The 24105-nt window shown below is 39.5% G+C and overlaps 1 protein-coding gene across 1 annotated transcript in view; it reads left to right on the top strand.

Moving 5' to 3' along the window:
* The first annotated feature begins 7499 nt into the window (after positions 1 to 7499).
* Positions 7500 to 24105, top strand: part of LOC148064836 (trinucleotide repeat-containing gene 6C protein-like) — a 44131-nt gene continuing 27525 nt past the window's right edge. The window contains exons 1-3 of the mRNA XM_087808965.1: positions 7500 to 7629; positions 15208 to 15309; positions 16245 to 16266. Of these exons, the coding sequence (XP_087665091.1) occupies positions 15247 to 15309; positions 16245 to 16266 (85 nt within the window). The 5' untranslated portion in view covers positions 7500 to 7629; positions 15208 to 15246. The remainder of the gene's footprint in view (positions 7630 to 15207; positions 15310 to 16244; positions 16267 to 24105) is intronic.

Raw genomic sequence — 24105 nt, 5'->3', positions numbered from 1 at the left:
AATAGCTGCCGGAGTCAACTGTATCCTCTCGTCCCCAGTCATGGCCGGTATCCCAACGGGATTTCATTGTTGCGGACATAATCACTGCCGCCATCTAGCGGCCGGTGGTTTAATTGCAACACAAAAATGAACAAACGCAGTGAACGTATGCATGTCAATTGTAAATACGACATAGAATTATTTGATTTTAAACACACTTTAAACATGATTTGTAAGCTAAATAAAAGTATTTGTAAGTCACTACAGTGCTGTTGAATATGGATAGACTCTATATAAATATATATATATTTTTGTCACCGCCCTAGAACAGAGAGTTGAACTAATAAGCTCATTAAAAAAAGTGGACTATAAGGTAGAAACGTGCCGACTCATGACCGTACTTTCACGTCCGCGTCAGCAGTTTACCCACAATTCATTCTGTCAGGATGATGGGCCCCGACAGCATCATTTAGCGACGCAAACGTTTGCGATCGAAGCCTCAGACACATACGGTTCCAACACAACAAAGCATCTCCTTCCTTTTTTTCTTTCATTTTTTCTTTAATGCCAGCAGCTCCGTCCGTTCCATTACATCCTGGACCCGGCGTCGTCGCCCGCATCACGCCCGAGTGCGTACCTCGCTCGGGATGCTGGTGAAATGAGGTGGATGAGGCTGCGTTTGCCCCTCTGCCGCTGACCTCCGAGGTCACCGACAGGAAGGAAACATTCATCACTGTGACACAAAGATGCTGCGGGGAGTGTGTGTGTGTGTGTGTGTGTGTGTGTCTGTGTGTGTGTGTGTGTGTGTGAGTGTGTGTGTGTGTGTGTGTGTGTGTCTGTGTGTGTGTCAGTGTGTCTGTGTGTGTGAGTGTGTGTGTGTGTGTGTGTGTGTGTCTGTGTGTGTGTGTGTGTGTGTGTGTGTGTGTGTGTGTGTGTGTGAGTGTGTGTGTGTGTCTGTGTGTGTGTGTGTGTGTGTGTCTGTGTGTGTGTGTGTGAGTGTGTGTGTGTGTGTGTGTCTGTGTGTGTGAGTGTGTGTGTGTGTCTGTGTGTGTGTGTGTGTCTGTGTGTGTGTGTGTGTGTGTCTGTGTGTGTGTGTGTGTGTGTGTGTGTGTGTGTCTGTGTCTGTGTGTGTGTGTGTGTGTGTGTGTGTGTCTGTGTGTGTGAGTGTGAGTGTGTGTGTGTGTGTGTGTGTGTGTGTGTGTGTGTGTGTGAGTGTGTATGTGTGTGTGTGTGTCTGTGTCTGTGTGTGTGAGTGTGTGTGTGTGTGTGTCTGTGTGTGTGTGTGTGAGTGTGTGTGTGTGTCTGTGTGTGTGTGTGTGTGTGTGTGTGAGTGTGTGTTTGTGTGTGTGCAGCCCTGGTTTCATACTAAGCCACAGAATCTGTTTTCGGGATTCGAGATGCTCAAGCACCGTTTCCGACTTCCCTCGTCTCCAACATATGATGGCGAACGAAACGACGGACAAATATATCGACCGCGGCCCGAGTAAAAAAAAAAAAAAGGCTCATTACGGTGGAGCAGATTGATATCTCTACCCCAGAGGACTTTAATCTTTCTCGCAAATGAAAATAGAAACAATCAGGAGCTGCCGGTAAAAGGACAGTCTAAGCAATTCTACTGCGTGACCTTGAGTTTGTGATGGTTTTTTTCTTCCCATCATTGTTTTCTCCGCATACCTGTGGACGAGAGGGTTTTAATTGTTGGCTCCGATCGTAAAGGAACGCGATTACGCTCGTGTGCGTCGTAAATCTAACACAACGGCGAGCGTGCTAATGACCACCCACACCGCACGCCACGAGCTATTATCACTCCTGCTGTAACTGTACCGTCCATGAGGTGACGTATGATCCACACCATCTAAACAATGTTACCAGTGAAGGCTTAACACGGAAGTAATATTTAACGGTGTAACGAAATGGTAATTATTTTATTGAATAATTGGATTCAATCATTTTTATGTTTAAATGTTTAATTATTTGAATATTTTCAAAAACGAATTACATTTTTTACACATAGAGTTTGATGTTATAAAACCAATAATTAAAAAAATAAATGATTTAAATTCAATATTTTTTCATGCGTAGCCTTTTAAATTCAACATAAAAAATGTTGGTATAGTAGTGTCATCTTACCAGACTAATCCAATCGAGCACAGAGCAACTGAATTGACAGACCAGTGATTCTACGTCACCATGTGATTGGCTGATACCAATATTTATATTTTGAGTTTAAAAGGTTATGCATTAAAACAGTTGATTTATAATTTTTTGGGGAATTAAATTAAACTATGTGTAAAAAACAATTTTCATTTTAAATAGATTTTTGTTAAGAAATATTATATGTAGTAGTAAGTAAGTAATTTTAATTTTTTATAGCGCTTAGAAACACTTATAAATGAATAAAATGAGCTTTAACATGGGGAAACTTAAAATTAAAAGAATATAAAGGACATTTTAAATAACCTTAAGCTGTAATTTTATTGCATGATGTATCATTTTTCTTTCATTTTATAAAAAAACTGTTTATTTTATTTAATATATTTTCTTACAATAGCGACATAAAATTAAATGCAAAACCTTGAGTAACATCATGAATTAAGCCAAAAGTGTTATTAAGAAATATAATATTAAAACACTACAAAAAAAAAAAAAACAACTCTTATGACTTAAAATTGTTAGCATCACAAACATGTATTGTTGTGGGAAATATTATTTTTTTGTGTGTCTTTTATTAAAAACAGTTTCAAATATACAAATTATTGAATTCAGAAAATGTCATTTGGAATTATTGGAATTACAATATCAAACTATATGTATTAAAAAAAAGGAATACAAATGGAAAATATTCTATTTTTTCTTTTTAATTAAATTATATTATTATTTTATAAAACAACAGTTTAGATGGATGGATGGATGGATACAACTTTTAATGTATAAATTATGGAATTTAATTAATAGAAAAATAAAGGATTCAATGTTAAAAAGAACCCAAAAAATATAACATTTCAATCAAAAATTCAGCTTGAATTTGAAACGTTAAATGTAACCATTGAATATTGAGTCCCTTAAGTAGCTTCCATTCATTATCTCCTGTAATTACGATCCATCCTTCATCACTTAATGTGTTTTTTATCGTGAAATAGTCAACAGGCCATAAATTAACGGCTGCTAATGTCACTCAACCTACACTTGCTCTTTACTTTTAATTGGTGCCGATGAAGACGTTCCGACTCCATCCCTCGTAATGGCGCTCGGGTCGACCCCCCTCGGATGTCGGAGCGCCACCGCGATCCCCGGGTCTGACCCTCGAACCTCATCTTCAGCCGGAGAGGTCACTCGACCCGGGCGTCGTAATTGAATTCCTCTGGACGGGGATCGACTGCGGACGATAGTCAATGCTGCTCATGTCGATGGCGAGGTCAGCGTTTTCTGACCGAATTCTCCTGACTTTTTTTTTTCTTTTTCGAGGCGCGTTTTTGTGTTTGAAAAGACTCTCGATCGTAATTAACTCGACTCGGCTGACATTTGCGACATTGATTGGAAGCTGATGATCCTGGAGCTCGTTTGTAAAATCGTTTTTTAAAGTTAAATTCATCATCAACTTTCTAGTCCTCGTGCGTCGCCGCCGTCCATACATTACATCTTTTTTTACAACGAGCCGCCAGATGTTGGCGACGTAACGATCCGCTTGTCTCCGAACAACACCACAGATGGTTCCCCCGATCCGGAGTATGTTGTTCTCGGTAATCACCTTCATGTTTGCTTTATCGTCTCCCGCGTATGTTCACTACCTGGTGTTATATCGGAGACCATCGGAGTCGCAGTTATCTCGTGAAATATACGTTTAAAAAAAACAATTATTCATTGAGCTTTTAGTGGAGATTGTTGTTAATTATGTTTCAAATGCTAAAAAAGGGTCTCTCATTAGTTGGATAAAATAAATGTTGGATTATAACATTTGGTGTAAATCTTCTACGGAGGATGAGAGCTGCTTGGCGGAGGTCTGTGCCGCTGGTTCTTTTTATTGTCCCTTTGTGTGTTTCAACTGGTGCCGTGACCCAAATCATGCACTGCTTTACAGTACACTGTAAGACAAGATAGATGAGATGAGATAAAATAAGATAAGATGAGGCGAGATAAATAAGATGAGATAAGATGAGATGAGATGAGACGAGATACGATGGAACGTGCTTCAGATCAGTCTAACCTTCTCCACCTGACTTGTGTGGCAGCTGTCAATCACCTTCAACCCTGAGGACTTCCTGGTGAGTTTGTCTGACGGATCCAGCATCAGTTTTCCGAACCGTCTGGGTTCAGACAAATATTCCTTCATCAGCTTCGACGGAGAAGTTCGCGTCTCCAGCTTTGAGATCAAATAAAGCTGAACATGTCAATCATGTGAAACAACAAACATTCCTGATCAATTAAAGATTCTCTCAACTATGTTTCCATTCATTGTCAATGTGACAGAACACGTGACCTGCGGTGACAGTGACGTCACATATGACGTTATTTACTGAGACGATTGTTTTGAACGAGGATTACTTTACGACTATGTTCAAATTTTGACGGGTAGTACTATCTCAAGTCAAACACTGCTGCTACACACTTACAGGAAATGACTCGACAGCTTCTTCTTCTACTACTTTTTACTGTGATCGCAACCAGTATTTTGGAACACTATTGCCAACGCTTGACAGTACTTTTTTTACAATTGAAACAAGTTATTAAGTTGTGTTTTATTGTGTTATTACTGTTGTCAAAAACATTTACGTCAGTATCTGCTCCGAAGACGCGTCGTCAGTGATGTAGCTTCAGTTTAGCTTAGCTTCAGTTTAGCTTAGCTTCAGTTTAGCTTAGCTTCAGTTTAGCTGTTGAGGGTGGAAAGTGTTCATCGATCCACACTCAATTTTCTGGCCGATCAAGTGCTCATTGCGCACTACATTTTCTGCTCATCTGGACGCACTTGTGCACTCAAAATATGAAGTGTAAGTGCAGAAGTGAACGATTTGCGACACAGCCTAGAACCTGATTTATTTTCAAAAACAACCTAAGTGTCTTGTCTAGAATCGTGAGTCCCTGTACGACTCCATTGAACAGTGTGTTTCTACCTGTATTCATGAGGATGGTATCAAACTAAGCTGATTTTAAAATGATTGAAAAGCCAAATAAATTGATTTCATGTGATGTATAGAAGCTTTAAAATGAATCAGAATCTGAAAACTTTTATTGCCTGGAATTTTATGTGGTGACAACTTAAAATAACATGTAAATAATGAGAAATAAATTAAATAAATGATTAATAATTAAATTACTTGTAAAAAAAAACACGCCAAAAATCGACATCTCTGAAAATGCTAATAATTTTTGCCCGAATTTGTAAAATCTTGTTTTATGAAGTCTCAAAAAAGGTAGAAATTGACCTGTTTTTACCACAAAAACTTAAAAAAAAAGGCCAAAAATCAACATCTCTGAAAATTGGAAATAATGTCGGAAAACTAGAGTATGATATCTGACGTACGATGTGAACGTTAATAAATGTTGCCCCAATGTGTAAAATGTTGTTTTTTAAAGGCTCAAAAAAGGTAGAAATTGACCTGTTTTTACCACAAAAACTTGTAAATAAAAGGCCAAAAATCAACATCTCTGAAAATTGGAAATAATGTCGGAAAACTAGAGTATGATATCTGACGTACCATGTGAACGCTAATAAATGGTGCCCCAATGTGTAAAATGTTGTTTTTTAAAGGCTCAAAAAAGGTAGAAATTGACCTATTTTTACCATGAAAACTTGTAAAGAAAAAAGGCCAAAAATCAAAGTCTTTGAAAATGGGAAATAATGTCTGAAAACTAAAGTATGATATCTGGCGGACCAAGTGAACGCAAATAAATGTTGCCCAAATGTGTAAAATGTTTTTTGAAGGCTCAAAAAAGGTAGAAATCGACCTATTTTTTCCATGAAAACGTGTTAAAAAAATCCACATGTCTGAAAATGGAAAATAATGTCTAAACGACATACATTTAATTAAATTAAACGCTATTAAACTTCTCCAGACATACTCCAAAGGTCATGCAGATGTGAAGACACATAATGAATCCTGTGCGTCTGTGATGTTACGAGTCACTGGTGAGTTGTGGAGACGCTCGAGGCAACAATTAGCCTCCGCTGTTCAACGAGCTCCTGCTCAGACTTGTGTTTACTGTTCAGTTATTGACCTGTCGATACATTTACATGCTGCTCCGCCCACGACTCCCGCCGGGTTGCAAATGTTCAATTGTGGGGTTTTTAAGGACAGACATGGCAATAATATGTCCTTTAACTAATAGTTTATTTATTCATTTTTCAGCTGTGGTGATTAAAAAATAGTTTGGGGTTTTGTTCAAATATTGTTTTATTATATACTGTGACTTTTTATATTCTGTTGAGCCTAAAGAACGAATAAAACAAGCTTTAACGTGATGGGAAAAAAAAAAAAAAAGAATGAAAAGGATATTTTAAATATACCTAAGCTTTAATTTTTTTTGCATTATATTTACAAAAACATGGTTTATTTCATATCTTTTCTTACAATAAAAATCAAATGTATAATAAATAAAGCTAAATATGCTCAAATTGTGTTTCATTTATTAAGAAATATGATATAAAAACACTTGAATAAATAAAATGAGCTTTAAAAATTATGGTGAAACTTAAAATTAAATAATGTAAAGGAAAGTTATTTTAAATAACCATACGCTATAATTTAATTGCAATATTATATCATTTTTCTTTCATTTTATTAATTTATTATTTTATTTTATATATTTTCTTACAATAACGACATAAAAAATAAATGCAAATACTTGAGTAACATCATGAATTAAGCTAAAAGTGTTTTTCTTTTTTATTAAGAAAATAAAACACTTTAAATATTCACCCAAAAAACGAACGTGAGTTTAATAGTAAACTTGTTAGCCATCACAAAATGTAGATTTTCTGGAACTCCTGTTGTGTTATCAGTTTTATCTTGATCTTTAAAATATATACTTTATTGAATATTGTTTTGATTGTTTAAGCGCTTTGTGACCCTGGTCTGGAAAAGCGCTATATAAATAAAAATTACTTACTTACTTACTACTGATCATTTATATACTTTAGTACAGTCAGAGGGCCATTCTTTGTATTTTGTAGTTGTTCGAAGATATTTTAATAAAAACTATTTTCCTCTTTTTATTCCCAGAATCAACCACAAGGTTGTGTTTATCAAAAAGAGTGCCCTCTGTCGGTCAGGAAACAAAAGTGCAGCTTCACGACTAAAATGAAGATTGTCCACATTTTAAATCTATGATTCGAAGGAAACATCTCGAGATGAAACGAGCACATATTTGAACAAAACTGGGGGTGAGGATTGGGGGGGGAGACTCGCGAGTGCAGCCGCGGTGAAGGGGCTGCAGTTGTCATGGCAACAGCGGGGAGGAGGGAGGAGGGGGGGGAGGGGCGAGGAAGGGAACGCGGCACCCGTTTGTTTTGTTATGGGAGGTCACGTGTTCGCCAGGCCCCGCCCTCCTCCCCCGATCGCATCGATTCAAGCGTCTCGAGCTGCTGCTCCGGTCAGTTACTACAAAATGGCTGCAGAGCCTCCGCCAGCGACGACGACCGCCTGACGCTTCACGGTAAGAGGCTCCCGCTCGTGTTCACGCCGTCCATTGCATTCAACGTCACGGCGGTTAAAAAAAAAAAGAAAGAAGATTTTTTTCTCCGTCGTCTGGTCGTTGTTGAGTTTTTTAAGCCGCAGTTGTTGTTGTTGTTTTTTTTTTGGTTGTTGTTTTTTTTTTTTCTTAAGCTAAATGCTAGGAGTGCTAACGTCTGCTAATCGGATTCAAGGGCAGCCGGTGCTGCGTTCATGGCGCAGGTTTGTGTTTTTGTGACATGTATGTTGCTGCAGATCCAACACTAACATGTTCTGCAGCTGCGAACACATGACATGTCAGCTTCTACATGTGCAGCTTTAAAAACGAGTTTCAAAACCATCTTTATTTATATTCGAATTATCTAATGATTTAAAATATTCCTCTTGTTTATGCTCAGATGCATGCACACAAACCTGCTTCCTTACCATAATAAACCAACACTAGGACGTGCATGTTGTCACCAGTGACCCTGACTCTCTGGGCACTGTTGTATAAAAACCCAAATAACGCTTCGATCATGTGTGATCCACTCGAGTGATCTCCTGCTGCAGCTCCTGTTTATGCAGGAGGTGTGTGTTGTTAGTGTGTGTGTGTGTGTGTGTGTGTGTTGTAAGTGTGTGTGTGTCCAGGCTGGGAATGCCAGCACCCAGATGCACGTAGAAGGCAAGGCTGACGTAAACCATGAGGCCCGCTGGTTTTACTAATGTGTTGGACCCTAATTTGGGTCGGGGCCCTGGCAAGGGATGAAGAGACCAGGCAGTGAAGGGGAAAAGAGGGTTGGTGGGGAGGTGGGGGGGGGGTTTCTGTCCCCGCTAGGTCAGGGGCCCCAAACCTCTCAAAGAGGCAGTGTTAGCTCACACAGAGGCGCCAAAGGGGGGTTTGATGATTTGAAGAAAAGAAAAAAAAAGCTTAATACTGTGATTGCCATGGTTTGGGTCGTAACCTCGACCTCTGTTGCTCCCTCTGTACTTAAGTTTAAAACGACAACCAAAGTACAGCTACTTACCTTGATTTGCCCTTAACCCTTGTGTGATCTCAGGGTCAAGGTGACCCATAGGTCTGGAAACGAATGTGGTTGTGGTATCCCTTGTGTTGTCTCAGGGTCAAGGTGAATGACCTCCCTGGCTTCCATAAATGCATATCCAGTGATGGAGGTCATTCACCCTGACCCAGAGATGGTACAAGGGATACCTCAGACATATTTGCTTTCAAGCCTTATGGTCACCTTGACCCTGAGGCGACACAAGGGATACCTCAAACACATTTGTTTTCAAGCCTCGGGGTCACCTTGACCCAGAGATGACACAAGGGATACCTCAAATACATTTGTTTTCAGGCCTCATGGTCACCTTGACCCAGAGATAACACAAGGGATTCCTCAAACACATTTGTTTTCAAGCCTCCAGGTCACCTTGACCCAGAGATAACACAAGGTTTTAGAAATAATAATAATTAAGTAGAACTTTGAATAAATTGAAACAAAATCTTACTTATTAAAACTCTAAACTCATTTATTCTGTTTTATATTATTCTTTCCATTATATTGCATTTTTCTTTCATCCTGTAGTTAGTTTGCTTCTTAAAAATGAATAAAGTAAAGTTTGATCTACAGTTTTACAGCGTTGGCCAAGAAAGTTGTGTTTTTGTTTTGGTCTGTTAGGGAAAAAAAACTTCTAAAAATCTGTTGATAAATGTAACTTAAGATGCTTTAATACATTCTGGGTTTTTTTCTGTTGTTCCATCTGGATCTGCGAAGATTTTGAAGGTTTTGTTGTTAAGGTGTAAGAAAATACTGCTGCACTTGTATAACGCCACATTTTTTTCACCATCCTGTATGGATCTCCAACAGCACTGTATCAATATAAAATATAATGTATTGGCATATATATATATATATATATATATATTCCTGTTGGTGACTGAGGACGAGAGGATACAGTCCAGATTTTAAAGCCGATATTTTGGTTTCAAAAACAAATTGGTTACAATTTCAAGTACTCAGGCAATACTGCAAATACATCGTTGTTCCTACCGTTTCGGAATACATGGCAATATATTATGGTATCGCTCCTGTATCGTGATACTTCACGTTCTTGACAATACACAACCTTAGTTGTTACTTGGATTAAGTGTTAGGAACTTGGAAATGAACTGTTGAAAAATGATTGAATGAATGATGTTTTATTGTTCGTTCGGGATAGTTTTTTTCCGTTTCTCCGTGAAGTAGTTTTGAAAACTCTGAAGTGGGCCAAAACTCGGGTTATGAAGTGGATTATTTTCACGTGATCCGTCGTCGTTCTCACTTCTTAAGTCCACGTGAAATTTCCGTGACAACAACTTCCCCAGCGAAGGTGTTTTCTAAAAGTCTGGAGGCTGTTGTTGGTCCAGTCGCAGCGTTTGTCCAGTACTTCAGAAAGTAGTCCTCGTTTCCTTTCCTCGGGGTCCTCCTGGTCACGGTCCGTCTACACGGCCCAAAAAAAACCCCCCAGAATAGCTCCGAGGCGTATTTACATGATGAAACTCCTTGCAAACCTTTTCGGAAACAGCCCATAATAACAAACGTCATGCGTCTGTTTCTAACTGTTATAACTCAGTGTGTTTCGAGCGACTTGTGTCGCCGCCGCCGCCAGCGAAACATTCTCTCCGGGGCTCGCCATGCTCTCGCTTGGCTCGCAGCGATGGCATTTCTGGCCGCACGCCCGGGCGCTCGCCGCCGCTGCGCCCCCTTCCCCCAACACGTTATTCAAATACTCCAGGCCCCCGTCAATTGCAGACCCCCATCGTCCTTATCGCTTTAATTTGGGTCAGGGAGACGCTCACCGCTCGCACACACACACCTTGTTCGACGCCATTTTCCCCCCTTTTTTTTTTCTGGTCAACAGTTTTCCACCTGCTTTTTCTGATGCTGTCCTCGGCGTCTCCCTGGTGCTTCCTGCCTCCTGTATCGGCGGCGATTGTGTGGTTTTAAGCGTGAACTAATCCTGTTGTTCTGTCGGGGTCGGTGTAATTCCACAACAACGCTGAGCTTATTGACCTGCGTCCGTTACACCGACACCGCTGGTGATTCCCTGCCACAAATAGCTGCTCACTTACAGCCGCCGCCATTGATTGAAATCCCTCCTCTTCGGGGTTTTTTTTGTCTGAACTTGTCCTTAATAAACTGAAACCGTTGTCCTCGGAGTAATTGGTTTAGTCGTAGTATTTTAATTACGATTGTCTGGAGGAGGGGAAAGAAATATTATTCATACACTTAAATATCACAGTTTTCTTTTTTCATTAAGAATTAACTTGCACGCCTGGGCTGTTGTTTTGGCAAGAATATGGCGATACAATATTTCTGTGTTTTGTGATACTGTAGTAACAAGGATATGTACTAGATATGTAGTATCGTCGAGTACTTGACTCTGGTGTTGCAGAATTTACAGACCACATGACTCTTGACGAAGTCGTAACTGCTTTCATTTGTTTATGTCCAAACATCAGTTTTAAAAACTGCTGGAGTCACTGTATCCTCTCGTCCTCAGTCGTAACTGCTTTCATTTGTTTTCAAACCAAAATATGTCCAAACATCAGCTTTAAAAGCTGCTGGAGTCACTGTATCCTCTCGTCCTCAGTCGTAACTGCTTTCATTTGTTTTGAAACCAAAATATGTCCAAACATCAGTTTTAAAAGCTGTTGGAGTCACTGTATCCTCTCGTCCTCAGTCGTAACTTCTTTCATTTGTTTTGAAACCAAAGCATGTCCAAACATCAGCTTTAAAAACTGCTGGAGTCACTGTATCCTCTCATCCTCAGTCGTAACTGCTTTCATTTGTTTATGTCCAAACATCAGTTTTAAAAACTGCTGGAGTCACTGTATCCTCTCGTCCTCAGTCGTAACTGCTTTCATTTGTTTTCAAACCAAAATATGTCCAAACATCAGCTTTAAAAGCTGCTGGAGTCACTGTATCCTCTCGTCCTCAGTCGTAACTGCTTTCATTTGTTTTGAAACCAAAATATGTCCAAACATCAGTTTTAAAAGCTGTTGGAGTCACTGTATCCTCTCGTCCTCAGTCGTAACTGCTTTCATTTGTTTTGAAACCAAAGCATGTCCAAACATCAGCTTTAAAAACTGCTGGAGTCACTGTATGCTCTCGTCCTCAGTCGTAACTGCTTTCATTTGTTTTGAAACCAAAACATGTCCAAACATCAGCTTTAAAAACTGCTTGAGTCACTGTATCCTCTTGTCCTCAGTCGTAACTGCTTTCATTTGTTTTGAAACCAAAACATGTCCAAACATCAGTTTTAAAAACTGCTGGAGTCACTGTATCCTCTCGTCCTCAGTCGTAACTGCTTTCATTTGTTTTCAAACCAAATATGTCCAAACATCAGCTTTAAAAACTGCTGGAGTCACTGTATCCCCTCGTCCTCAGTCGTAATTGCTTTTATTTGTTTTCAAACCAAAATATGTCCAAACATCAGATTTAAAAACTGCTGGAGTCACTGTATCCCCTCGTCCTCAGTCGTAATTGCTTTTATTTGTTTTCAAACCAAAATATGTCCAAACATCAGCTTTAAAAACTGCTGGAGTCACTGTATCCTCTCGTCCTCAGTTGTAACTGCTTTCATCTGTTTTGAAACCAAATATGTCCAAACTTTGAAAGCTAATGGAGTCGACCATATCTGAAATGTCAAGGAATCGGTTTTAAAAAAGTCGACTGTATCCTCTCGTCCTCAGTCACCCCCGTGATTTGTATTGTTTCTTTTAGCACGGAGGACGTAATGACTACTGCCATCTAGCGGCCAGGAGTTTAATTGCAACACAAAAATGAACATTGGCAAGTATCTGGTGATACAATGCGTATCATGGTTCAGGGGAAACAATACTGTAGTAACAAGGATATGTTTGTAGTATTGTCAAGTACTTGACTCTGGTGTTGCAGAATTTACAGACCACATGACTCTTGATGAAGTCGTAACTGCTTTCATTTGTTTTCAAACCAAAATATGTCCAAATATTAGCTTTAAAAGCTAATAGAGTCACTGTATCCTCTCGTCCTCAGTCATTGCAGGATTTTATCGTTCCTTTAGCTGCGGAGGACGTATAGGCAGATGGATGGACTGCTGTCATCTAGCGCCCAGAAGTTTAATTGCAACACAAAGTTGAAGAAACACAGTGATGTTAATAGAAAATTGAAATATTTATATTTATGCTCACTTTGTTGAAATGTAAACCACAAAAGACTAAACATTATTTTTTAATAATACATATACAGGGCTGTTAAATAGCAGTACATTAAAAATATATATTTTCGATGTATAACACTGAATCCATATTTTCTCACACACCTAAAAATATTCACTTGAGTATTGAATTAAATTCAGTGTCTAGCATTTGAAAGTCTTTAAAGGTATAACTTCAATGAATCTAAACGGGAGGCCTATATGGCTTTTTAAATGTCTTAAATTCAATTTGGGAAACAGTCTTTAATTTAATGCCACACTGTATAACATTATTCTAAAGGCTCAAATCTAATATTCCTTAAGCTGTACGTTCTAGTTCTACTGAAATCAAACTAATTAAAATAAACCCTGATACACTGTTGTTCCTACAGTATCGTTATCTCTGCACCTTGATACCCGTCATGTCGCCACATTCTTGCTATTATATCAAAATACTTTTCTCACGCTTCATATCCGTTCGTCTTTTCGCAATTTCAAGGATCTAATCCGACGCATCGGATCAGGGACCGTCAGGAGAACCTTCCACGGATCACATTAAAGGTCTTTTTCCGAATATTAACAATAATAAAGTTCCCCTTCCACGTTTAATCGGAAATATCTGTTCAAGTGCACATTCTTCCCGGACTTCCTTTCCTCGTTGACTCGTCGGCGTGGACGGCGGCTCACGTTATCTGGGGCGACTCTTATCCCCGATCTTGCATGACACGAGTGCCAGTGATGCCTTTGAAGCAGCAGCGCCGGGTATTTTTAGCAAGACTTGCTTTGCCAGCAGCTTTCGTATTGTACAGGCAGGTGAGCGTGATGCTGTTGACGCTTTATTTTATACATCGCACTTCGTTACCAGTTACATTTGGGTCGTTCAACTTGGGTTGTTTGGGTGGTTGGCCTGAAAACAAATGTGTTTGAGGTATCCCTTGTGTTATCTCTGGGTCAATGTGACCCGGAGACTTGAAAACAAATGAGTTTGAGGTATACTTTGTGTTATCTCTGGGTCAAGGTGACCAGGAGCCTTGAAAACAAATGTGTTTGCGGTATCCTTTGTGTTATATCTGGGTCAAGGTGACCCAAAGGCTTGAAAACAAATGAGTTTGAGGTATACTTTGTGTTATCTCTGGGTCAAGGTGACCCGGGGACTTAAAAACAAATGTGTTTGAGGTATCCCTTGTGTTATATCTGGATCAAGGTGACCCGGAGGCTTGAAAACAAATGTGTTTGAGGTACCCCTTGTGTTATCTCTGGATCAAGGTGACCCGAAGGCTTGAAAACCAATGTGTTTGAGGTATCCCTTGTGTTATCTCTGGGTCAAGGTGACCCGGAGGCTTGAAAACCAATGTGTTTGAGGTATCCCTTGTGTTATATCTGGATCAAGGTGACCCGGAGGCTTGAAAACAAATGTGTTTGAGGTATCCCTTGTGTTATATCTGGGTCAAGGTGACCCAAAGGCTTGAAAACAAATGAGTTTGAGGTATACTTTGTGTTATCTCTGGGTCAAGGTGACCCAAAGGCTTGAAAACAAATGAGTTTGAGGTACACTTTGTGTTATCTCTGGGTCAAGGTGACCATAAGTCCTGAAAACAAATGTGTTTAAGGTACCCCTTGTGTTTTCTCTGGCTTAAAAACAACTGAGGACAATTAATTGTTGAAGTTTATGTTAGTATTTTCTGCCCAGTTCAGTCTCTCTTATATTTCATGGTCAAATATTAAGCTATAGTTAAATACCCGGGCGATACAGGGTCAACGATACTATATTTGGTGATACTGTAGTAACAAGTATATATTTGTAGTACTGTCAAGTGCTTGACTCTGGTGTTGCAGAATTTACAGACCAAACGACTCTCGACGAAGTAGTTTGTTTTGAAATCAAAAATATTTCCGAACATCAGCTTTAAAAGCTGCTGGAGTCACTGTATCCTCTTGTCCTCAGTCATTGCAATGTTCGTTTAGCTACAGAGGACTCAATGACGAAATGACAAGCGGCCAGAAGTGTAATTCCAACAGAAAAAAGAACAAAACATGTGAATATTATTGTTAAATAAAGTATTTTTCTTTTTCGTTCCATGGTGGTTAAAAGATATTAAAGCTAAATTAGAGTAACATACAAATATACAAATATCAATTGGATGGTTTTCGTGACTGGACAAAAAGCATCCAAAGTAAAAAAAAGTTTGTGAAAGTAATACAACGTATTGTTTAAGTCGAGCTCCAAGCGAACTACTTCCCCCACCAGGTGCTATTTTTTTTAACTGTGTTCTAAGTATGACCATCATTTATTTTGCCTTGTCCAGTTTTTTTCTTATGATTTTAATGAACATATATATATATATATATTTTTTTACAGTTGTGGGAAAACAAGTAAACTCAAGAGGATTATCATTTGATGGAAGATAAGAAAAAGAAAAAGCAAGAAGAGAAAAAGAAGACGGACGCCACTCAATTAAAGGTAAATTATGTTTCTCTTATGCCATGCTTTGCTTTTTGTTTTATCTCCTTATAAAATATATATCATTTAAGACTAAATACCCAGGGTATTAGAAAATATTGATATGGCCATATATCGCTATATTTTTTGTTGCCATAGTTAAATATACACTATTGTTTTTGATATTTACAATTTACATGCAATTATTCAGTTAATTTTTGGGTTGCAATTAAATTCCCCACCCCTGAATTGCAACAGTCATCACGTCCTTCTGCAGCTACGACTGAGGACAAGAGGATACAGTGGTCTCCTGCAGCATTTAAAAGCTGATGTTTGGACAGATTTCGGTTTCACGACAATTAAACTCCTGGCCGCTAGATGGCAGTAGTCATTACCTCCTCCGCTGCTAAAAGAAACAATGAAAATCACGGCGATGACTGAGGACGAGAAGATACGATCGACTCTTTTAAAGCTGATTCCTTGACATTTTTGTTTCAAAACAAATGAACGCAGTTATGACTTCGTCAAGAGTCATGTGGTCTGAAAACTCTGCAACACCAGAGTCAAGTATTCGACAATACTACACATATATCCTTGTTACTGTTTCGTAAAATAGCGTATCGTTGCCCTTTTACCGCGATAGAAGTATCGCCAAATTATTGCCAATACACACCCCTAGTAAATACTTATAAGGACTTTGTTAAGGACTCATTAATATCTATATCAGACTTGATTGTACTTGAAGGATTTAAAAAAAAAAATAGTCAATTCTCCCCTTTTGGTGAAACTTGAATGATTTTATTGTTTAGTTTAATCCCTATAAAATAAGTAAAATGATCTTCTTACACTGGATCTTTTATCCTTACATATTAATCTCACATATTTCCACACATTTAATGTTCAATTTTTTTTTTTTTTACGGTTTGGATTGTAATGCAAATCTTTTTATTTTGCAGGAAACTGAACAGATAACCAAAGGTACGTCATCTTTTTACTTACGGGCTAACACTTAAAGTGGATTGTGTTACTGTGGAAACCGAGCTGGTTAAATATAAGACGAGCTCCACAACTAATAAGGTGCGCAGGGAGGACGAACGTTCTCGTCTCAGAGGAGGCTAGAGGTGCGAGGAAGCAGCAGAATCCAGACTGAAACACATGATTCAAGACCAACTGAAGTTAATGTGCTTTACCTTCTTGTCCTACATTTAGCTTTTTACACCAAATATTCATCACTGTTGTGTTTTCAAGTCCCTCTCATTACGAGTCGTCACCTCGACTCCCGTCTCTCACCCTCCGATAATGAGTCTCTCATCGACGGACTCTCCTAATGACGGCTTCGGAAAACTTTCCGTTGTCTTTTTTAGGTACGATCCGAACAAATGCTCTTCCAGTGACTCACGTCTGAATAGAAGTGAATCATTTCATGGCCTATAAACATGTCGGCGTTTCTTTTCTTCGATAGAACGGGCGGCGGAAACAACATTTGTCAGTGGAAAAGATGTCTTTTGCGCTGTTTTTTTCAGGACATCGATGAGTATTTGACTTTTCTTAAAGCCAAACTGTTGCCAATTGTATTTTATTTCCGGGGAGATTCGACTTTAAGAAATTTGATGTTAGCTTGAAAATCTTTGGTATTTGGGACTAAACTGTAGTTTAGATGAAGCACCGGTTTCATTCAGCATTTAATGACACGGAGAATAAATCACAAATGACATTGAATATAAAGATGGTTTTAGATTAAAACCTTTTTGATTAGAATTGTTTTCTGTGCGATGTTAGGATTTGTGTGTTGGCAAGAATCCAGTTGCAAGAATACAATATGTTGGTAAACTGTAGGAACAACAATACATTAAGTTTACTTTAAATCATTTATAATAATTGACTTCACTTGGGTTGGGAATATTTTCAGAGTAATCTTTTTGTTTTTTACGATACTGTATGGATCGTCAACAGCACTGTATCAATATAAAATATAATATATTGGCATATATATATTTTCCTGTTGGTGACTGAGGACGGGAGGATGCAGTCCAGCTTTTAAAGCTATGGTTTCAAAACAAATGGTTACAATTTCAAGTACTCAGGAAATACTGCAAATATATAGTTGTTCCTACATTTTCGGAATACATGGCAATATATTATGGTATCGCTCCTGTATCGTGATACTTCCGATTCTTGTCGATGCACATCCTTATAGACAAAAATGTTTGTTCATTTTAATGTAGCGACTGGAGCTCAGTCGTCTTCATCTTCCTCCAAAAAGACATTTAAAAACATCCAAGTACTTCCGTACTTCTTGTCTCCTTGTACTGAAGCATCATAAACATAAAATATTGTAACGTAAAAACTTCAATAATTTTGTATTTCGCGAGCACTTCCAGTGTAGACAGTAGACCGCTATTTACCCGAAGTACTTCCTGTTTATTTCGCTTGTTATTCTTTAAACGTCTGCCACAAATGAGCGTAAAATACACAGTTGTTTAATTTCTTCCGGAACAATTCTTCTCATCGATGCTTAAATATAAGAAGGAATGTTACAGACGAGCAGTACGGAGGTATTTTGATGTTTTTAAAATGTGTTTTTGGACGAAGATGAAGACGACTGAGCTCCAATCACAATATTAAAATGAACTAACATTTTTGTCTTTAGCTTTAAAAAAGAAACAGATTACTCTGAAAATAATCCTAACCCTTAGTCGACATGAGAGTAGAAAATTAGTGAAATTTATGATAATTAAAACCTTTAAACTTCCTGAACTCAAGAGGGATCTGAAAGGGAATCATTGTGTTTCACAAGATAATAAATTCAAATAAAACAAATATTTGTATTATTAATTGTTTATTTAAAAAATAACGGTATAGAAAAAATGGTGATTCTTTTCTTATATTAACAGTAGCAGGTCTATGATCCGATCTACATGACAAGTCGACTCCGATGTTCTTCCGGACTATGATTAATGGACTCGTTCCCTAAATGGAAGCAGCTTGTGATCTTCCACATCCAGTGTCTTGGGAGCCAATTAGCAGCGCCGCGGCGATCACGGAACAAACATGCGTCCACACAGAAGCCCACAGCGCACCATAGTAACACTACACCGACTCCTGCCTGGTTCGGGGGAAGAGGTGCATCCTGGGACCTGCCACATGGAATTGCAAAGGGAAATGACCAGAAAATGTGGCTTTTAAAGGAGTGATGAACCTTTTGAGACATTAAATGTTGTTTAAAATAAGATGAGCGTCAGATTATTATATAATAATAACTATATAATTATACAGAGACTTCTGATCAAGGTAAAACGATGTCGAAGCAATAGATTTGTTGGGTAATGGATGACAAACGGCGAAATAATTACGATAAATTGAGCCTCCAAACATGAAAAGACGACGTCATCCGACAAACTTTTCATTCATTTTATCTGTAGCTTGCATTGTGTTGTGACGGTTTAATGGCCTGATCCATACTACTGTATTTTCCGGACTAGTCGCTCCGGAGTACAAGTCACACCAGCCATAAAATGCATAATAAAGAAGGAAAAAACATATATAAGTCGCACTGGAGTATTATTCGCATTTTTGTGGGAAATTTATTTGATAAAATTTAACACCAAGAACAGACATGTCATCTTGAAAAGCAATTTAAAATAAAAATAGAATAGAGGCAACAACAGGCTGAATAATTGTACGGTATGTTACGTTACATGACACAACTGAGAACCTGGTATGTTAACATAACATATTAAGAGTTATTCAGAGAACTATAGCATAAATAACATGCTAAGAAGTTTACCAAACCATCCGTATAACTCCAAATAACTAAAATACAATGAAATCTTCATCCTCGGTGTCACTTTTAAACAACTAACTAACTCCGGAGGTAGAAGATGCGACGCTTCCTCTTCTACGTCTAAATTATCAACACAGGCCTAGAGCGCCCTCTTGCGGTTTAGTGTTATTTTTTAGTGTGAAAATAACATGTGAAATGATATATCGGTAATAATGTCACACATAAGCCAAACTATGAAAAAAAACTGTGACTTATAGTCCGGAAAATACGGTACATACTTACTTATTTACCATACTGCAAATTAGTTTAAGGTAATTAAGTCATAGTTATTTTTAAAAGCGCCTTTCTAGACCAGGGTCACAAACCGCTTGAACAATCAAAAGCAATACACATTTACAAATACCTATAAATGTAAAAAAAAAAAAACTCTAAAAGGCCAAGACATCCACAGGAGCCCCAGAAGATTAGGAAATAAAAAGGTCTTGAGATGTTTCTCGAAAGGAGTCTGTATAGTACGGGATCTTCTCCCCGTGACATTCAAGTCATTTCTACCACTTTGTACTTTTGTACTACGATTAAAACCCCCAGAGACTTGATTTCTGTTGACTTATCCAGTTCCATTATCACACATTTCTCCATAGGAAAGCACTTAATGTTCGCCACCGCTTGTATTAAGACCTAAGTACATCGTACCCCCCCCCCCCCCCGCCTAACCACGACGGGGTTAACAAGCCTCTCCGTTCACGCCGTGCATCTTTTCATTTAAAAAATCAAAAGACCCGCCACATCAAGCCGCTAATAAAAGATAACGTTATTACAAACTTGTGTCGCGGCGGCGGCTAATTTTATAAGCGATTCATCCGCCGGTTCCATATTCCCTTAATTACCGCCGCGTGTACGTCGAGGAGCCGATAAATTGCCTTTTGTCGTCCACGCGAGGAGCGCGTTTTTTTTTTTTTAAATGGACGCCGCTAATATAGAAGTGGTTAATCAGTCCTGTATTTAAAAGGTGACAAGTGTGCGGTTAAGAACGCCTTTAAAAACGTTAATGAATCCGACTCGCGCCGAGAGCCGCCCGTAAACGTACAGTCGGCGATTAATCAGCTGTTGTGTTGCGAGCCCTGGCGGGGACATTCCAGCGCTCTTCACACACTGCTTCCTCTGAATCATAACAGACGGTGGGATCTGCACCAGTGTGCGGCTGCTGGCAGACAAGAAGAAGAAGAAGTAACGGTGGAAAAGGAAGAGGCGATTACCTTCCCCCTCCTCCCTCCATTTTTCTCGTCGCTCCAGAACTAAATTCCGCCGACACAGACAAATTCATCTTTTTTTTTTTTAAATACAATCTCACATTCCTTCAATTATTGTTCTGCGAAGAGAAGCGCTCGCTTGTCAGCGCCAGCTGGAGAGAGAGTTTCTGGAGCGTTACTGCCGTCCATCTGAGCAACGTTTGTCATGTTTCTGACGCTGGAATTAACTCCCACGACGAGGCCGGTTAGCACCTCTGCAGTGGTCAGTGTCAGACACTTGGAAAGTCCACTGCGGAAAGATGTCGTTTTTGTTTGTTTTTCTAAAGGTTGATAATTTAGCGTCGGTGCATTTTCAACAGAGGTTGTTGCTACTGTGCTATATGATGATCTTAAGCGTGTCTGATGCTGGCTCTGCATACAAATAAAACATCTGCACAAGACTCGGTAATGTTGAAATAACTCGTAGCATTTGTCGCAACAGGAAAAGTCATGTTGCCGTTGTAGATAAAAAAAGTTGCAGCGATTGCCGAGTAGATTCTCGATGATCATGTATTTAAACGTTTTAATAATACTGCTTATTGTTTATTATTTATTAATTATTTTTGCATTTTGAATTCATTTGTATCTTGGTTTATTTCCCAATTATTCCTGAATTCATTTAAGGGGCAGGGAAATATTGATATTGATTTGTTTTTTCACGATACCGTGTTCAATATCGCTTGATCATATTTTTAAATGAACAATTTAGATACATAGATGGATGGATGTGTTAATCTTTCTGGAGATCTCCTTCGGGAATTTGGGTTTCCAGTTCAGTACAGCGAGTTTCATCAGAACGAGAACAAAGTGCAAACAAAAGAACAAAGTTCAAGGGATGAAAAAGTGCAATTATAAAGAACAAGGCGTCAAAAGAAATAACGCAACAGAAGGATACAAAGGAATGAGGATACAAAGAAATAACATATTCACTTAACTTTGCTTGTATTCTTTTGTGAAACGATCACGATATTCATTAAGCTTTTGTAAGCTTGTGACTGAATTATGTGTTTTCTATGCTACGACAGTTTTACTTTAATGTAATTATTTGACAGAATACCAAATATATATATAATATATATATATAATCGTATCATTGCCCCCTGTATTGTGACATGTATCGCAAGATTCTTCCCCTTTAAATCAAGTGCCGTCTTTATTAAATGTATCTTGCTAGCTAATGGATTCATGAAACTAGTTTAAAGACATTACAACATGCACAATAAGAAATCACGGGGTATATATATCTGAAGCTGTGTAGTCTCGTCTAAGATCGTGCAGAAGACTTAACGGACACTACTTCAGGTTCTGATTCTCAACCACCCCGGGGCGCCGACTGAGGCATTACTTGATATTGAGAAACAGAAACTCTCTTAATGGAGTCGAACTGGTGCAGGTTTCTTAAAAGCCTCGTTTAGGTCTCCGCTGATTAAAAGCTCAGCGCCGGTAAGCTCATAATCACGCCAAAACTCAACTTTTGGGTCGGTGTCTGCTCCACCCAAAAGTCAAATATCTGCGTGTTAATGAGCGAACAACGCTTCGGTGAACTGAGCTCCGTCCTGGGAGGACACTTTGAGATCCGCATGGATGCGGCGGCTCGCATTTGTTGTGCTTTTACAGTCCAGTACCAGTCTTTTTAAATATATATTTATATATATAAATGCTTGTTTTTGCATCAGACTAGGCATTGGTACTCAAACTTCAACGCATTGTTATCATGGAGCATGTAAAGGACGTAAAAACTCCATTAAGGTTTTTCTTTTTAGTAAAAAACAGCTTTAATTCAGTGTGAAGCCTCTAAAAGTCCCGACTCCTGGCGCGAACCTGCGACATTCCCAACATTATCTCTAAGCGTCACGACCGATAAATATTTGATGTTTTTCCATCGCTGCCCTTTTTTTTTCGGGTCGATCCGGGCTCGTCGGTTTTGAGTAAAAAAAACAAAAAAAACAAAAAACCTCCACCTCTTCCGCTCAAACACTACTTCCCTTTATCTTCAAGGTCATGTGGTTGTTTTTCCCCCACCACACTTTCTTTTCCCAAGAGACTCGGGGCCACGACTTCTCACACTCGTCCGACCACCTGACGTCGACCTGGCCTCGCCATCATCCTCTCTCTCTCTCTCTCTCTCCGAAAAAAACGCCACTTTTTCCCGAGCGAGGCAAATGAGACGTCTTCCTTCATCAGAGGCGCCGTGTCCTCGGGCCACGGTTTGAAGTGGTTCTTTGATGAAGAGGGAATTCTCCCGTTTCGCAGCCGAGGTGTGGTTTTTTTTGGGGTTTTTTATATAGCAAATAAGCTGCCAAGAGCCAGAGACTCTAATCTCTCGTCTCGCTTGTGTTTTTTTTTTATTAATATTTCCCGCACGGTATCTTCCGGATGTGACAGGGACTCGTCCCCTTTTGTTTTTATGGCTCATTTGGACGTTGAATTCAATGCCGTTAATTCGCGGAGGACGTGGAAAAAACAACCGTGTTGCGAGCGAGCGTCCTAATTGTAAAGCGGATTTGGACGCCGAGCCGGGTTTCCGGCGGTGAGTCGCCAGCTCGCGGTGCAAGGAGGCGGAGTCTGTGTCACACAAAACTCCATTCTCCTCATCGCCGCCTCCTCCTGCTCCAACTCTTTCCCTTCCTCCTGCAAGTCTGCTTTCCCTTTTTTTTTTTCTCTCTCTCTCTCACTCTCCCCCACCCTCCCTCTTCTTTTTTTTTTTCTGCCTCCCCCCTCCGATTGGCCGACCCGAATCCCCCTTCCCCCACACATCCAGAAGAATGTACGTCACACACCGGAGAGTCCCGGCTCTGCATATATAACGGTCGCCCCGCCATAGCTGCGACCGAGAAGGAAAACCACCTTCGTCGAGCAGAAAATCATTTCCTCCGCCGTTTTTTTTTTTTCTCGCTGTGAACGAATAAAAAAAAAAAACGACTGCTAGCGAGCGAGGGGGGGGGATAAAGCCGTCGAACACAAAGGGATGTAGAATCGTATATGATGTAATTTCCCGAGGTGTCGTCGTCGTCTTGTCACCGGGGGAACCGAACCAGAAAAGTGATTTGTCGGTAGAAACGTTTAACAGGTGTTTTTAAATAACGTCTCGCTCGGTTTAAAAAAAATGTTCTGTGACACCGTCCCGTCCAACACCCCCCCACCCAACCCCCCACCGTGGGCCTCGGCATTACATAACTCTTTGTTGTGTGTGTGTGTGTGTGTGTGTCGGGGTGTGTGAGTTATTCACTGCTTCGCTGCACAGACTCACAGAATGGCAGCCAAAGGCAAAAACCACTGCTTTTCAAAACTCATTTGCACCACAAAAGGAATCCTTCACTCCAGCGTCGTATGTGTTTCGAGAAGGACAAACAAGCGTTTCCGTCTAAAAACCTCCGTAACGTTTTGGCCGGCGTCGTCGTGGATTTGTTTATGTGCTTTTTTTTTTTTTAATTCTCCTTCCCAAAGCTGTAAACAAGCGATTCCACTCTCTTGTTTATATTCCTTCTATTATGCAACTCGATTTACCGCCGTTCTTTGTGTCCGCCGTCCATCTCGACCTCTGACCCCTGCTCCGTTTTCCAAGTCAAACTTTTTACCCTCTCGGTTCACGGGTCGATGGAGTCGACCGCCAGTGACTCACAGTCTTTTGTGGAGCGATAAAGAATAAATGTTTGGACGCTCGTGCAGTCAAATACTGGAGAAGACGAGTCATGAGTCACGTCTTGAGCGAGTGCTTTGAGAAGAAGAGAGTTTTTTACTCCC

Source organism: Callionymus lyra, chromosome 15, assembly GCF_982586985.1.
Source record: "Callionymus lyra chromosome 15, fCalLyr1.hap1.1, whole genome shotgun sequence".
Classification (NCBI taxonomy): Eukaryota; Metazoa; Chordata; class Actinopteri; order Syngnathiformes; family Callionymidae; genus Callionymus; species Callionymus lyra.
Note: the sequence above shows the minus strand (reverse complement) of the source record. Positions and strands in the feature narration are given on the sequence as shown.